The sequence below is a fragment of the Coenobita brevimanus genome, chromosome 21, assembly GCF_032717465.1.
Source record: "Coenobita brevimanus isolate Jiangsu-jjx chromosome 21, ASM3271746v2, whole genome shotgun sequence".
Classification (NCBI taxonomy): Eukaryota; Metazoa; Arthropoda; class Malacostraca; order Decapoda; family Coenobitidae; genus Coenobita; species Coenobita brevimanus.
This window is the reverse complement of record NC_136974.1, coordinates 6,587,817-6,604,379: the sequence shown is the minus strand read 5'-3', so window position 1 is coordinate 6,604,379 and position 16,563 is coordinate 6,587,817. Positions and strand designations below refer to the sequence as shown.

At 43.7% G+C, this 16,563-nt stretch overlaps 1 protein-coding gene across 1 annotated transcript; it reads right to left on the bottom strand.

Annotated features, from left to right (window-relative positions):
* Nucleotides 1-3,755: 3,755 nt before the first annotated feature.
* Nucleotides 3,756-11,844, bottom strand: LOC145392189 (putative lipoprotein YghJ). Its single transcript, XM_080266638.1, has 2 exons — nt 11,354-11,844; nt 3,756-5,891 (listed from the first exon to the last, which is right to left on the bottom strand). The coding sequence occupies exons 1-2, from the start codon at nt 11,838-11,840 to the stop codon at nt 4,132-4,134; spliced, it is 2,247 nt and encodes a 748-aa protein (XP_080122764.1). The 5' UTR covers nt 11,841-11,844; the 3' UTR covers nt 3,756-4,131.
* Between the last annotated feature and the right edge of the window lie 4,719 nt (nt 11,845-16,563).

The window sequence follows — 16,563 nt, the reverse complement described above, 5'->3', positions numbered from 1 at the left end:
CTGTGGTAATCATATTACTGGTTGTCGGGAAGTGTAAAGTGGAGACTTCGTTACCCAACTTCAGAGGTCTCCACAAGTCCTACGGTACTCGACGAAGGCTCAACAAACACCCCAGGAGAAAGCTGAAGGTATATGCCATAAGCATATGTGATTTTAATATTCTAGGACTAATAATTGATTTTTGGCAAATATTTTTAGAGAGTCTGTTGGAGCGCGAATATGCCCATGGGAGCCACAAGTCAAAGCAAAACAAGCCCGCGGTTAAGGGGTTAAAGGCAACAAGAGCTAATCATAGTCCTAGATATTGGAACAAGTCAAGTTTGGAAAGAAAGGGGGGGGGGGCAGAGGAACAGACTTGGCATTCAAAATCAAGTAAGGAAAGAACCAGGACTATGTGAAGTGTCACATGTGGTACAGGAGAGAGCTTGAAGGAGGCATAGATGTTGCAGAGCAGATATTTCTGTGGAGGAAATATGAGGGGCTGTGCAACGGAGGGGTTCACAGACACTGGCTGGAAAATACGCTTTTGTTGGATAACATTATTTTCACTCATACTCTATTGTGTGGCCTTGGATGAAAATACCTTCTACCATCGAAAGTATGGTTGAGTCCTTCAAAAAATTATGTACATCGTCCAGCTGTGGTGGTGGTATGAGAGTAGAGGAGTGTGTGTGTGTGTGTGTGTGTGTGTGTGTGTGTGTGTGTGTGTTTGTGCTGGTTGTGGCAAATGAGAATGTAGCTGGTCCGCGAGCCTTGCTTACTGACTGGCTGGCTGTATGTGGCAGTGTGTTTGGCAGGAGTTTTTGCCGTGCCCTTTGTCAGTCCCTGCCACTGTACTCTATCCGTAGCACACATAAGGGAATTTTCACTATTTTACAGCCATCATTTGCAACTTTTACAGTTTCATGTGTGATTACTGGGATAACAATGTCCCGTCGTGCTGGTGATAGTGATGAAAGTGTTCCTGGACGCTCAGAAATGGGGTGCTTTCAAAACTAGTATGCCATGTGGGAGGAAAACATCCCTCTGTCCAGACTCTGTTATAAAAAAAATAACAAGAAGGTCATGGAAATGGACAAGAGATGCTTAATCATTTGATAATGAATGCCATCTAGACCTCCACTAGTGCTATGGCAAGACTGAAGCACAGATAGCAGTTCATAGGAAGTGAAGAGAGCATTATACAGCTCATTTGATGATATTACATTCAGACCACTGTTGTAGGTCTCAAGACCAGTTTGATCTAGTCTTGGTCTTGATCTTGGTCTCGCTTGATGTGGTCTTGGTCTTGATCTTGGTCTCGCTTGATGTGGTCTTGGTCTTGATCTTGGTCTCGCTTGATGTGGTCTTGGTCTTGATCTTGGTCTCGCTTGATTTGGTCTTGATCTTGGTCTCGCTTGATTTGGTCTTGATCTTGGTCTCGCTTGATGTGGTCTTGGTCTTGATCTTGGTCTCGCTTGATGTGGTCTTGGTCTTGATCTTGGTCTCGCTTGATGTGGTCTTGTCTTGATCTTGGTCTCGCTTGATGTGGTCTTGGTCTTGATCTTGGTCTCGCCTGATGTGGTCTTGGTCTTGATCTTGGTCTCGAAGCTTCTGGTATCGGAGTTCTGGCTCGAGACCAGGTCGAGATCAGCATTACAAAGTGCATTGCGGCATGGGGAAGGTCGGAATTTATGATCATACACGGAGAAAAATCACAGCTGATTCGATTCATGGTGTGCCATTCAGCATTGTACTGTCCACAGATACTGCCTGGCTAGTGCTACGATGATGATGCATGAGCTGAGCCCTGGAAGTGTCAATAGAGTGTGTGCGAGTCAAGAGAGCATGCATGGCATGGCCATTCTCGCAGTCATAATCTCCATTTGCACGCATGCATGTTTACAGCTCTGTTAACTTCCGTGTACTTCATATACATGTATGGTGTATGCAATCCCCGCACCCTTCGTACACGTACACCACAGGTTTTGCTAGTTTGCCCAGAAAATGTAACCACAAAAATTTCTATTTTTCTGTTTGTTTCTTCATGCCAATGAAGCACTGAAAGCAAAAACATTTAACCCAGATGTTCAGTTGTTCACATATTAAATTTTATAAATATATTTCCTTCCTTACAGGGGCGTAGCTAGGATTTTGGAGCGATGGGGACCAAGTCAGACATCAGTGGCTTCCAACCTTTCAAGTTATGACCCTTCAGAGCTTCCAAATGGCTCTCACAGAGGCCTGCAGTGAATTCTGTGACCTTTTTAGAAGAAATCAGAATATTTTCTAGTGTTTCACAGCCACCTTCGTACAGTATTTCATACAACTTATTCACCTATGAGCAGGGGGCCATGGCCATGTGACCCAGTGGCGTTTCTAGCCCCACTAAAGTGGGGGGGGGGCCACCTTGGGGCCAATAAATCATCTGTAGTAGCAAGAAGGAAAGTTAGTGAAAACTGTTCTCTTCAACTAATAGTGGGTATGACCGTAAGAAGTACAGTATTTGGAGCACTTGTGGAAGTAAAATATATATTTTATATTTATGAAAATTTTTTGCTTCCCACCTCTGTATCCTGAAGCCCCTTTGGACTCTTGTGTGATTATCCTGAAAAATAGGTAGTCCCCCTCGACTGTTCAGGAGAAATGAAAGATGAATATGTTGTGTATGGAACGTTTGGGCACAGGTAAAGCTCGGAGAGAAGTGCGAAAATTAATTTTCCAAAAACCAGCTTTCGCATAAGGAAGATACAGCTATCCATGAGCATGATGGGACTGACAAAGTATGCAACATCATACGTTATAACTTCAAAACTGTACTTTCAAAAGTTTAAAAACTTAAAAAACTTTCAAAGCCGCAACACTGATGTGCAGGGCTGAAGAGTGCTATGACTGCTCCCTGGGGTGCCTGGAAAATGTTTGACACGGGTCAGAAAAAGAAGCAAAATTGTCACAGTCCTGGTGTGGGCCCTTGTCTTGGTCTTGGTCTCGGAGGGTCTGGTCTTGGTCTTGGTCTCGGAGGATCTGGTCTTGGTCTCGGAAAGTCTGGTCTCGAGGTGCCTGGTCTTGACTACAACACTGATTCAGACTGATTTTAAGGAATGGGACTGTGAAGACAGATGGAAACAATTACTAACTTAACTGAAATGTGAGCCTAGTTCTTCAGCTCCTAATACTGAATCTGCAATAATGTGGTTGTTTATATTTAAAACGGGGGAGTGAGTAGGGGCATGTTTGCCTGCAAGTTTATGTACATGCCTCCAGACAACAGAGAGGGCAGTAGAACATAAAGGAGGACACACATGTACATCAGCTTTGAGATATAGCCGCCTGGACAGAATGATGAAGAGGAGCAGTGGCCTTAAGTGACAAAGGCAGAGGCAACAAGGAGTTTGGCGTTTGCGATGGAAACTACGACACGATGCATCTCCATTCATAGGGCCTTGGAACAGTCTGAATTCCACCTGGGGACACACTTGTTTGTAAAAGGTCTAGTAGTTCGAGGGATGGCAGTAAGAGCTACACCTAAAAACAGTCACTAGAAGGATCTTGTAAAAAGATGGTGGAGGAAGGGATAATTTTGAGATATGTAAATGAAGGCCAAGCGGCATGTTTAAAACACCATCTTGGGGGACAAGGAATATGCTGTAGAACTAAAAATGGAGCATTATTAGGTGCAGATTTAATAGCAAAAAAGAACATTTAAAAAATGGCAGTTTATAACAAGGATTTCCTGTTTACAGTATTATTACTATGTTTGCATTTATAAAGGCTTTGGTCATGCATGCATATGTAAGCTAGTTTTTCACCTGCTGATGGTATATAACAGCAACACTCTGTGTCATGTAGCTCTTGCACCACTGATAAGCCACCAATACGTAGCATACGCAAATTTCTTAAATGGCCATATTCCCTTGTAGTCACTAACGCTCGGATCTGAATTCAAAGTTTTCCTTCCCCTTGGCCGGTTTCTATTCAAGGATGAGTCCAACCTACCTGGGGAATAAATTGCAGGTGTTTACAAGAGAGAGGTATGTATAGCAGTCTATGCCTGGATTTTGACTGTGTAAATGTGATGTGAGTTCCCTGCCTAGGAGTGCTGCACAAGGCCTGGCCCCACACTAGTCCAATACATTCACCTTCTGATGCACATTAACTGCGTAGTGCCAAGTCCCTTGGTGATTTCTGTAGCCCCAGCTGTGAGACAGTATGACGGGCTTGCTGAGATAATGGCAGGGACCATCGCTGGTAATGAGGCAGTAGGTCAGCTCCTACAGCCCTGCTCAGAACTTGGTACACATAGTCGTACTGGTTTTGAAGACCTGATGCAAGAGTGTCCGCTTCTTTAGGTGACAGGGCACGGGTGGTGCGATTCAATGTGCGGTACATTTCCCATCCACTGTCAGGAAATGCATGTTTTATTTCCATTAAGAAAACCAGCTTCTGCCAACAATCAGCATCTTTGAAAGTCAGGCCATCATCAACTGCTTTGGCAGTTTTGCTGTACCTGTGTTCTTTCTTGAGACGGTCTTCCCCAGTCAATGTCTCTTGAATATAGAGAGAGAATAGGTTGACAGTTGACTCACTTCCATATGCATAGGACCACCACTTACTCTGCTGGTAGTTGTGCCCTAGTTCATGCCAGATAACCCAGCTGTGTGGAGTGTCAAGGGAGCAAAGTTCATAATACTCTTGGCAGAACATAGCGGGAAAACCGGCATGAGCACTGCCTGCAGTTACCTGAACATCTTCTACAAGCCACTGTTTACCTCGAGGAGGAGGGTCTGATGAATCAAAACCAGCTAAATCATTGAGTAGTTGTATAACGCGATCATAACGGCAAAGGAGGTTGCTGGGGCTGGTGATGGTGGACGCAGCAGGCGATGGCACAATGAGCACCACACTGCCTGTCTCCAGAACTGAGTAAGGAACATCACCACTCTTACACTCATCCCACTCACTCTTACTGGTCTTGCCCAGGAGGTAGTGTGGGACCTTCACAACATTCTTCACTTCAATATTAACAACAAAATTTTCTCCTTCATCAAAAGTGAAAATCAAATTTCCACCATACTGACTACGGAGATTATTGATCCCTGGTTCAACATCAAATTCCTCTGTTACAACTGGCATGCGCTTGAAAGTACTTCTTTTGAGATTATCTGACGATGGCTGGAGGTGGTCGCAGTGTGCACCTACTCTTACTGTAATCTGTGAAGCCTTGTGATGCGAGAGTGACTCGGGCAGTATCACCTGAAAAGCTTCACCATCTCGAACGTAAAGGTCGGTCGCTTGCCAGTCTTCAGGTGTAGTCATGCGAAGATTCTGCCTTTGGCCGAGAGTACTCAGGTCAAGAGTAATGATGGTTGAAACGCGAACAGCGTGGGGTGACACTAAGCCTGGAAACTGTGACACATTACGCTGACATGGGAGGGGCTCACATGGATGGCAGAGTCTGTTTACCAGGCTTCGTGCTAATTCCTGATTGTAGGTGTGGGTATTTCTGGCACAGGAATTGGACAAGTTTTCGTTTATTTTGAGAGTTGAGAGGGTCCACCACTTCTGGTTTTCCTCACCATGCATATGTGGGTAGACTATGACCCTGACTCTTGGCTCCTCCCATGGGACATCCAATACCCATGACTCACATGACATGATACCTCGATGGTTCATGCACCAAATGGGAGCTGAGGAATCACATGGGGCAAGAGTGAGGTTGTGGGTATTCCAGTCAGGAGCAAGGCAGAGTGACTGGTCCTGTCCCCAGTGCCACACACCATCCTTGGGGTACCACTGCTGCTGAGGACTACCACTGTACGCTGCCATTTTCACCACAGCATCACTGCCTCTAGACCCATTCACCACTGTCAACACTGTGTGAGTGCTTTGGCTGATCAGGTAATCCGGTGCTTCTGTAGAGCAGAAGGAAGTAAAATCAGTCACTGGTCTTGTCAATTTGTTTTGTTATTGGTACTGTTAAAACAATAGAATTTTTTTTCACCTGAGACTACTACGCCACTCCTACATACTGTACTATGTTGTAGCTGCATGAGATTTGATAAGCCAAAATTATAAGGTAGGAATGAAGGCAACAGTCTTAAACTAAGGGCAGGCATTCACCTTGACCTAGCAATATCTTTTGGTAATCTTAACACATGAAAGAGAAAGTGTTCCCCCATGAACGGGAAAGGATTACTGCAGTGTAGTACTGGAATACACAGGTAGTCTCATAGCATCCCTTTGCATGCCACTTCATCATATTATATTATCCTTGTGCAAAGAAAACTATGTAAAATTTAAAGGACCATGTGGAGTGTGTCATGGGAATTTTAATTTAATGATAAAAACATTGTTTAAAGAAAAATAATCGTTTCATATTGTTATCATTTTAACAGAATTCACCTCTTCTCTGGAGATGGTCAATTTACAATGAGACGAAAACAAAGGTGAGATACTGGATCCACTTCCATATTATTTTTCAATATTTCTACCAAGCTATTTATCAGATATGATACATGATACTTCTATAACTGGTTTGATTAGTGCATGAAACTATTCCTACAGTAAAGAATGGCCAAGTATTACCGAAACAGACGAATTGTTCATAGCCACTTAGTGTGAATTACAAACTCACGTATGTGTTCGGTAAACTTTTACAAGTTCGGACTATTTTGTTTTGTCCTGGTACTATGTTTTTCTGGTGTATTTTGGTGTGATCCGAACAAATTTGACCTTTATTTTCGGTGTTCTTGATTGGTCTTGAAATTAACACCCTCCTAAAATGTCTTGAGGGTCTTGTGGAATTTTGTTTTTTTTTGTGGGGAAAAATGGCAAAAACAAGCATTTGGGGCAGAAATACAGTCATAATCAGTATGCCCAGCCAGCAAGAATTCACAGGGTTATTACTGACCACATGAACCCTTTGAAGCAATGTCTGACACCAAATTTTTCCTACTGTACAGGTTCCCCAAAGACTGTATGTATACTCTTACACAGAGTACAGTATTCAAGAACAAATGCCAGTCTTTAATGGTAAAAGACGTAAGAACTGCTGAAATTAAGAGATTATACTGTACATTAATTTTAGAAACCGTCATGTTTTTTTACATTTTAAGATTTTAAAATTTTAAACTAATCAGGGCTACCAACTGTTTCCCGCGCCTACCCACACCAAGGGGTGCGCTCTCACACTTTCAAGATTACCACTTACGTTGAAGGTATAAGCTTCCACTTCAAGTGGGGTGCAGGAAGGGTAACCTCTGCTCTAACATTCAAGACAACAGGCCTGAGTGTCCTTGGTTGCTGTTTAAGTTAACTCACCAAATTTACTGCACATGGTCATCAACTGAGCTGCAAGGGGTTATGGATCCCTATGAGAGAGTAAGGAGTAGGCTGTAGCACCAGCCAATCATATTGTATCATACCGTTTATAAAGCCTCCAACATGCTTGCATATATTGGCTTTGGTCACCTAATAGTTGCTCTCCATGCTGCTCAATCTCTGCCAGCATCTCAATTCAGCCCCTTATCTCTGAGGTCACATTATGACCTCATCCCATGTCTTTACTGGCCTGCCTCTCACAACCCTACCTCCTGAGATTTACACTTCTCACTTTCTGCACCTAACTGTCATCCCACATCCTCTCCACATGCCCAAACCATCTCAATCTACCCTTCTTCATCACAACATTGATACACTCCAGCCCAATCCTTCCTCTGAACTCTTCAGTCATAAATCTTGCCCCAACAGGCTTCACAGTCAAGGACACACTATACATCCATGTAATCACTGTCATTTCTGTACATCTGAGCCTATGAATATCATCTTCCTTTGCTGCCCAGGTCTCACTACCATACAGCATTACACTCCTAACAAGCCGCATACAACGATCCCTTAGCGCGGAGGGACAGTCCTCTAAATGTTAGGAGAGGCAACAGCTCCCTAAACTTCATCCAACTACTACTTACCCGAGCCACAGAGCCCCACCTCCAGCACATAACATGTCCCCCCAGAAAATAAACCTCTTCTACATACAAGAGACTCACCAGCAAGATCAGTCCTTTCACACCTAACAAACTCTATATGCACTCCCCCACACACCGCACATATGAAATCTGCATTATCTTGTAGTCTACCTCTAATAACTATACATCTCTTATGCACCCACATATCACAAATACTGCCCAAGTTGGAGCAGCTTCCCACACCCTTGTGGCAAACTGCACATGGCCATTCTCCCTTTGCTTTGACAGTACCACCAACCAGCCCCAGATATCACCACTTTTGTTTTACCCACATTTACTATCAAACCCATGTGCCCCATACCATCTCTCCAATTCCTAAATCTTTACTCTGCCTCCCCTTCATTTTCTGCAGTCAACACCAAGTCATGAACAACATCTCACATGGGAGTCCAATTCTGAAGTCATGAGAGAAAGCTTCAAGCACCATGACAAACAATAAGAAGCTCAATACTGACCCGATGCAAGCCAATATTCACGGAAAACTTGGCACTCAAATTTCCATTCACTCTCACCTCAATGCGAGCACCCACATACTGGTACATAGCCATAACCACTCTAACCAGCCACTCCTCAATCCCACACTTTCTCACTGCTCACGTCACCACCTCCCTAGGGACTCTGTCAAAGTCTTCTCCAAATCAACAAAAGCAAGGTACAGATCCCTTTTCTTTCCTACTGTATGCATTTTCCCTGAAGCTGGCAGACAATGAAACTAGCGATCAGGTCAGTATTCCTAAGAAGGATGAGAATGCTGGAGATAAGAAGAGAGCTGGAGCTCAATGAGATGGAGCTCGTTTCACTAGCCATCAGAATATCCTGACCATCCCCCTTTGCTGATCTTTTCCAGTGACACTAAAATGGACAGCAGGCCAGCATACTCTCCCAAACACTTTCTATAACTATCTCATGCACTTATACTCTACATTAGCTTTACATACCACACAATGTACCCCACTATCTCAAAGGGGTTGACACCAGCAAGGGCATGCAGCCAGAAATCTTTTCCCCTGATGCTTAGTGGTGGACATGATGGGAGGCATGGTGCAGGCTATGCTAGCGGTTTTGGGACTGGGATGGGATGAGGTTCGGATCTGTGTCAGAGGGTACAGCGCATTGTGGTTCCAAGGCTGACGCTTCAACCCAAAAGAGAGGAACGCAAACCTGGGAACCTGGGAGTAATGCCCCAGGAGGCTTCCCTATCAGTGAGTGCACTATGTTGGGACAAGTACAGCGTCTAAGCCATGTCTGGAGGTTATCCCTGTAGCTGTCCTGGCAGGGTACCCCGAGGCCACTGCCACTGGCTGTGTGGGCTATGAGTCCCAAATCCCATGCCTGGACTTAGGAATGTGTGAGAAGGTGGGACCTGTAGTTTGTCTTCTTTATTTACTGACTTATGATGAAAATGAGAAGAAAAAGCAATAATAACAGCAAGACTGTGGAAATCAAATCACCCAAGGGGTTGAGTGCCATCATGCAATGTGGGTAAAGTTTGAAGGGTAGAGGAGGAAGAAGTAGTAGTGACTATGCGTAGGAGGCAGGTGGATGTTGGTTGCATACAAATGCCACAGTCAGGAGAGGGTCAGCTAGAATGCTTGCTGGGAGGGATTGCAGGTATAAGCTATTTAGGCAAAGAAGTGTAAATGGGTATGGTGGCATGGATGTCCTTGTTGAAGAGAAATGGGTGGAATGTGTCATGAATGTAATGAGAGTGAATGAAAGGCTTATAGAAGTGAAAATACTGCTTGGTAAACTCATGACTTCAGTTATATCAGCATATGCTCTACAAGTTGGATTGAATGAATCAGAAAAGTAGATTTTGGGATGGCTTTATATGAGCAGTTGGTGGTGTGGTAGATGAAAAGATAACAGTTTTGGGTGGGGACTCAAATGGTCATGTGGGTAAGGCAGCTCATGGATATGAAAGTGTATGTAGGGGATGTCGTACTACATAGTACGACGAATGTAGATGGGGAAAGGATACTCAAATCTGGGGAGGTAATGAACATGACTGTGTGCAACACGTATTGTATGAAAAGAGACAGTAGGTTGATTACATATGAGTCTTGGGGAAACAGTAGCCAGATTAACTATTTCCTGGTCAGAAGGACTGACAGGAGGTTGGTGAAGGATGTTAAAACTATAGGAAGCAAAGAGGGCATGCAGCAACACAAATTACTGATACAGGCATACCCTGATATCTGGCACATCGATATCCAAAAAATCAATACACAGAACAAATGAAATTGGGGAACATTCCCACAATCCTTATAGCCGTCAATTCACCAGTCCGAACACTCTGCCGCTCCGTAGGTTTGAAACAAACGCGTCTGAATGGGACGTGATGGTGCACGCATCTCTCCCTCTCCTTCCTCCATCCCCTCTCTTCTCCCCCCCATCCCACCTCCATCCCCCACCACTCTCAGCACTGCCAGGCATGTATATATAGCATTTAAGATAGCAAATCAGATGAAGAGGGAAAACAGGGATATTATAGATGATGAGTGTATGAAGAATAATGAAGGAAAGGTAGCAATGGACAATGCTTGAAAGGGTTCAACAAAGAAGAAAGGTGGCTGGTTCTTTGAAAACAGTGATAAGAAATAGAGATGTGAGAATGGAAGTAAAAAAGTTGCTGCAAGATAGTACTGTGATACCAACTCTAATGTACAGACGTGAAGCTTGGACCTTGTTTGAAGGGCACAAGCCAAGAGTGTAAGCAGTGGAAATGAGAGGAGCATGTGGAGTTACATGGAGAGACAGACTGACAAATAAGGAAGTGATGAAACATTGTGATGTGGATGTGGATGTGATAGAAAGCATTAAGAGAAATACACTGGGGTGGTTTGGGCATGTGGAGAGGATGAAGAGCGAAAGACTAACGAAGAGAGTGTATGTAAGTGTGATGGAGGGGGGAGAGGGAGGGGAAGGCCAAGGATGAGATGGAGGGATGGAGTGGATAGGTATACGAGAGAAGGGGGTAAAGCTGGGAGGAGGGCGTGAAATGGCAGGGGGCAGGGCTACATGGAAGTGATTTGTTTGTGGCCACTCCTTACAGGATTAAAGCATCTGGCAACAGATGGATAGAAAGACTATTTTTATTATAGTGAAAAAGTTTAACCCTTTAATATGATGACCTTTTTGTACAGTATTTTATTATTACTATCTCCATTATGATTTCACATAGCTTATGCGACACTTATTGAACTGGATAGTTTAGATATAGCCTTTATTAATTCCTTCAATACAGGGGATGAATAAAATTACTGAACAAAATTGTCAGGAGATAGCAAGGATACAGTTTAAAAGACTGCATCATATTGCAGGGGTGACTGGCTAGAGGTTATGCTCACCTGCATTGGACCTGCACTGAAGAGACTCTTGCTGGCGAATATGTAACAGGGCTGGTGCTGATGGTGGTGGCCCGGTGGTATCAGCACGGGACTGCAAGTCAGAGAGAAGCCACCACTTCTGATTTGACCCGTCATGTTTAGGGTACAGTATAACACTGGTCTGGGGCTTCTGCCATGGGACATCCAGGACAAGTGAACCACCATAGGTCAGTCTGTCAGATGAATCCAAAGCCCAGGCAACCTGACTGGAGACACAGGGGGCCAAACAGAGTCTTCGGTTCTTCTCATCAGGAGCAAGACAGAGGGAGCGATCACCCCCCCACTCCCACAGGCCACTCTGGATGTACCATTGTTGTCTGACCTTACCGGAGCACTTTGCCAGACCCACAATGGCATCTTGGGGTCCTGAGCCACTTAGAACGGTAAGGCACATGAGGGTACTCTGACTCACTAGGTATTCAGCCTTCTCACCACTAACTCCAGACATTTTTGCTCACAAGATCTGTAAGGAAGCACCTTTATTAAATGACACTTTCATCCTCATATGATTGCTTTATGGTTCAAAGCCTTCTCTTGACTCATTTAAGACAATTCTACTCATTAGATCTTTGAAGAAGGAACCTTTATTTATTTATACTCTCAACCTTAGTAAGTACTCAAGCCTTTTCTTGACTCATGTGATCTGTAGCATTCAAAATGTCATGAAGGGCTGACTGCTTTGGGCCACACTTGTGCATACTTGTATTTTGCCCCCTCCTCGTGCCTTTCTTGTGGACCTCAGTCACCTCTGTCTTTTCTGCAATGGTCATAATCCTATTCCTTGCTTTTTCAGAGGAGATGCTGAAAGATTCCTTACTTGAAGCCATTTTACACATTCACATTGAGAAAAACACCTGGCACACTTGCGAGGTGTAAGACAGAGTGGTTGTCCTACCAAAATGAAAGATGCAGCATGACTGAGGCCAACCATGTGCACTACACTGCATCAACACACTCCAGTCCCATCCAGGCCTACCAGAAGTAACCCCAAAATAGCCCAACTCACCACCTATTTCCACCCTCACCTCTCCAACCTAGCCCAAGTGAGTGGGAAAACTGCCACCAACATTGGTAACTGCTTTCTGAGTCACCCTGCATGCACAGCAGTCCATAAGGACAGCATGATGTGCCCCCTATAACAGATTTTAAGGACCGCATGATGTGTCCCCCGTAACAGATTTTACAAGCTAAAGACAAAAATACTGTTCAGTGGGCTCAGAGGCATCTGGAAGGGCCACGTGATTTGTCTCATTTAACCCTTAACAGGCGGGCGACGTTATGTAACGTCCGTGCGTGAGGAGGCGGGTGATGTTACGTAATGTCCAGCCATTTTCAGTCCTAAATTATCGGTGAAACTGGGTGATACGGCATCCTTGTCACCTATTGTCCTGCCCTCTACTCTCCCAAGCCTTGAAACACGTAAAATAGAATATACATAATACATAAGTTGTAGTGTTATAATTGATCAAGTAACATACTGTACTGTATAAACGTACGTAAGTTTTATTGTTATAAATGTTCAAGTAAAATAGAAAACACATACATAAGATTTAGCAGACAATGAATAGTGTAAAGAATGCATAAATGATAAATATGGTGTTCAGTGGTGAAGAAAAAGCAAATGAGTGAATAGTTTGCTAGCCTCGCCCCAGGCGCGCCTGGTGATAAGCTGCCTGCCTGCCCTCCTCCCACAGCCAGCAGAGACATATTACTGTGCATATAATACCTCTTGCCTTCATTTTTCATCGATTTATGCATGTTTAGGCTTATTCCTTGATATTTTATTTTTCCGAAAATATGCTGACCCACACGGTCGTATAATTGGTAAGTTGCCCGCCCATAAGAGGTTAATGGACATATACGGTAAGGCTGGCAGATTGTCCGGTGAGCTTCGTAGTGTTCATTAAATCCAATAGCTGGTATACCGAGGTCCATTAAGTTGGGGGTCTACTGTAATTTATAAATCATGTGTGCTCTTAGCTCATATATTGCTCATCCTTGTGCAGTGGATGAGGAGAGGTTGCAGTAAACAACTTGACAAAATTCAGAACACCACCAGGTTACCTTAAGTCTTGGAGGGCCCCTTGTTCATCCACCCAGAGAATCAGTAACTCAAAGAGACTGTTCTGGAGAGCTCTGTACTGTTCATTAACACTTCTTTCAACAGTTCCCTGTTCAGCCACCACTCTGCTCTCTCACTAAATAAGGCATTCCTTACTGCCTGATTTTTCAGCTTCCATATATTCCCCCCTGGGTGCATAAGTCCTCTTCTTCACCACCCATTCCCTAAGCACCATGTATGTATCGGTAATTTGTGTTACTGCACATACCCTTCACTCCCTGTAACTTAAACATCCTTCACCAACCTCCTATCAGCACTCCTAACCAGGAAATAGTCAGTCTGGCTACTATTACTCGCAGACTTATATGCAACCAGCCTATTTTTGTATCCTAAAATGCATGTTGCACACAGTCATGTTCATTGCCTCCTCAGATTCAAATATCCTTTCCCACTCCACATTCCTCAAACCATATGTGCACCCCCATGTGTCCCTTCATGTCCTTGAGCTGCTTCACCCACATGACCATTTAAATCCCCTCCCAAAACTACAGCTTCCTCATCCCTCATACCATGAACCTGACATATCTAGGCATCCCAGCATTGATCCTTTTCTACATCATCCATGGCAACCTGTGGAGCACATACCAATACAGTAATAACACCTCGTTATACAATACCCATAGATGCGATACCCCGGCTTAATGATGGGGGTAGAAATACCACCGTACCCCATTTAACGATGGCTAAACCCCGGTTTAACGATGGCTTTTTATTTTTTTACTAATTAAGATGATATTTTAGATTAAAATTGGGTGTTTAGGTTGATTTATAAATGTTTTTAGACTTAGATTAATGTGTTTTAGCCACACATGGGGTGAACATTGTCATTTTACTAAGCCTGATTTTTCCAGACTAATATTTGATGACTTTCAGATTTTATTTATTTTAGCGAGTTATTTACAGGTGTTAGACTTAGGTTAGCTTTGACAGCTGTTAGGCCATTTAGATTGACTTTAAACTTGTTTTGGGGCTCATTTGGGTGGGTTTTGGGCTTGATTGGGGGGGGGAAACCCAAGGTTGGTAAACACTCCACATCACATGTTAAAAGTACCCCGATACACGATACCCCGCCTAACGACGGGGTTTTACTGAACCAATTACATTGTTAAACCGGGTATGCCTGTATAACTGAAATTATGAGTTTACCAACAATAATTTCACTGCTGCAGTCCTATCATTCTCTCCGGTAACATTCATGACACATTCCACCCATTTCTTCTCAACCCACATCACCATATCCATCTACACTTCCCTCCCAAATTAAGTGACGTGATAACATTTTTTGTATGAAACAGTGAAACTTGTGGTTTGGAAATCGTGTCTGGCAAGGATGCTACCCCTAGTGGAATGCATAGTGCTACTAAGGGCACTGAGGACAAGCTAATGATCATTTTTTTTTTTTAGATTTTAGGTTAAATGTCATGGCAAGCATCATCTACTCACTTAATGTAGTGCTGCCAACTTTTTTCCTTCACATTCAGTATTCTTCTGTGTCTGCCCTCCTTTTTTCCTGTTTCTCCCATCTTTCCTATCACTTTTTTATTACTCTTCTTTCCTTTTCAGGTGGCTTTACATTGAGTGACAAGCCTAATGGTTTCCTGTAAGCCAGGAAACCATTTACAACACTGGGTGGTAATCATATAACCAACCAACTGTGTTCCCTGTGCATCAGCAAGTGGGTTGGCAGAGGGTTGGTGCCCTTCCCTGGAAAACCATAAACTCAAAGACGAATGTCCACCCCTTATGGGAGTATGGTGTCTGCCTATAGGTAGGTACGTGTATGGGTTACATGGTCATAGGCCCTCCCTAACCCCACTGAACCCATGTTATATCACCCATACTACAGTATATGATATTTGAAGTGCTTGACAGGGTACAACAAGGAAGAAAGGTGGCTGGTTCCTTGCAAGCAGTGCTAAGTAATAGGGAAGTGAGCATGGAAGTACAATGATTGCCGCATGACAGTAATAGGATACCAACTCTAACATATGGAAGAGAAGCTTGGACCTTGTTGGATGGACACAGGTTAAAGAGTGAGAGCTGTAGAAATCTGAGAGGAGCACATGGAGTTACACAGAGTGACTAACAAATGAGGAAGCGAAAGAGCATTAAGGTATGGATGCGGATGTGATAGAAAGCATTAGGAGAAATACACCGAGGAGGTTTGGCCATGATGAGAGGATGAAGAGAGAGACTAATGAGGAAACTGTATATGAGTGAAGTGGAGTGGAGGAGGGAGAGGGAGGGGGAGGCCAAGGATGAGATGGAGGGATGGAGAGGAGACATATATAAGAGAGAGGTGTGTGATCTGGGGGGAGGGCAGTGAAGTGGCAGGGGACAGGGCAACATGGAGGCAATTTGTTTGTGACCACCCCTTATGGGATTGAGGCATCTGGCAATAGACAGATGAGATAAATCGCTACATGACAGGTTTTCACTTGACATAACCCGCATCACATAGCGAAGCATGACTTATAGGTGTGCACAACAAACGTTCATGAATTCCACCTTTATGCATGTGTAATAATGCAAAGCAACTCGCAATGCCCTGATAATCTTCATAGTTATACCTGTAAAGAAAAAAATAACCAGGCTTTCAGAGAATCTTGCCCTGGGGACTAAAATAGTGTGCTGTCTATTTACGTACAACTGAATAAATCGTGTGCAGTTAGTAAATGGAGAGTACCTTCAGGACTTCTCATGTGTGTGTTTTAGCATGTTTTAAGGAAGGATGCTGATCTACTGAAAATAATGTACCTAAACGATTGCATAGTTGGTGAATCAGCCATGTTAATCCAAACAAACGGCAGTGCGGTACGACACCATAACCAGAGCAGAATACGAGGAGTTGAAGTGTAAACTTGCTAGAGTGTGCAATGGAGCCAGGGAAACATTTAAGATAATTCTTTATGTTAGACTTTGGTTACTAAGATGATCAAAACGTCCAACAGGTCCGTACTGATATGAAAAGTCATACATCAGGAAGGGCAGCATATCGAAAGGTGCTGCTGAACCAGTGGCTACATATCTATTTTCTTTTGTGGATACT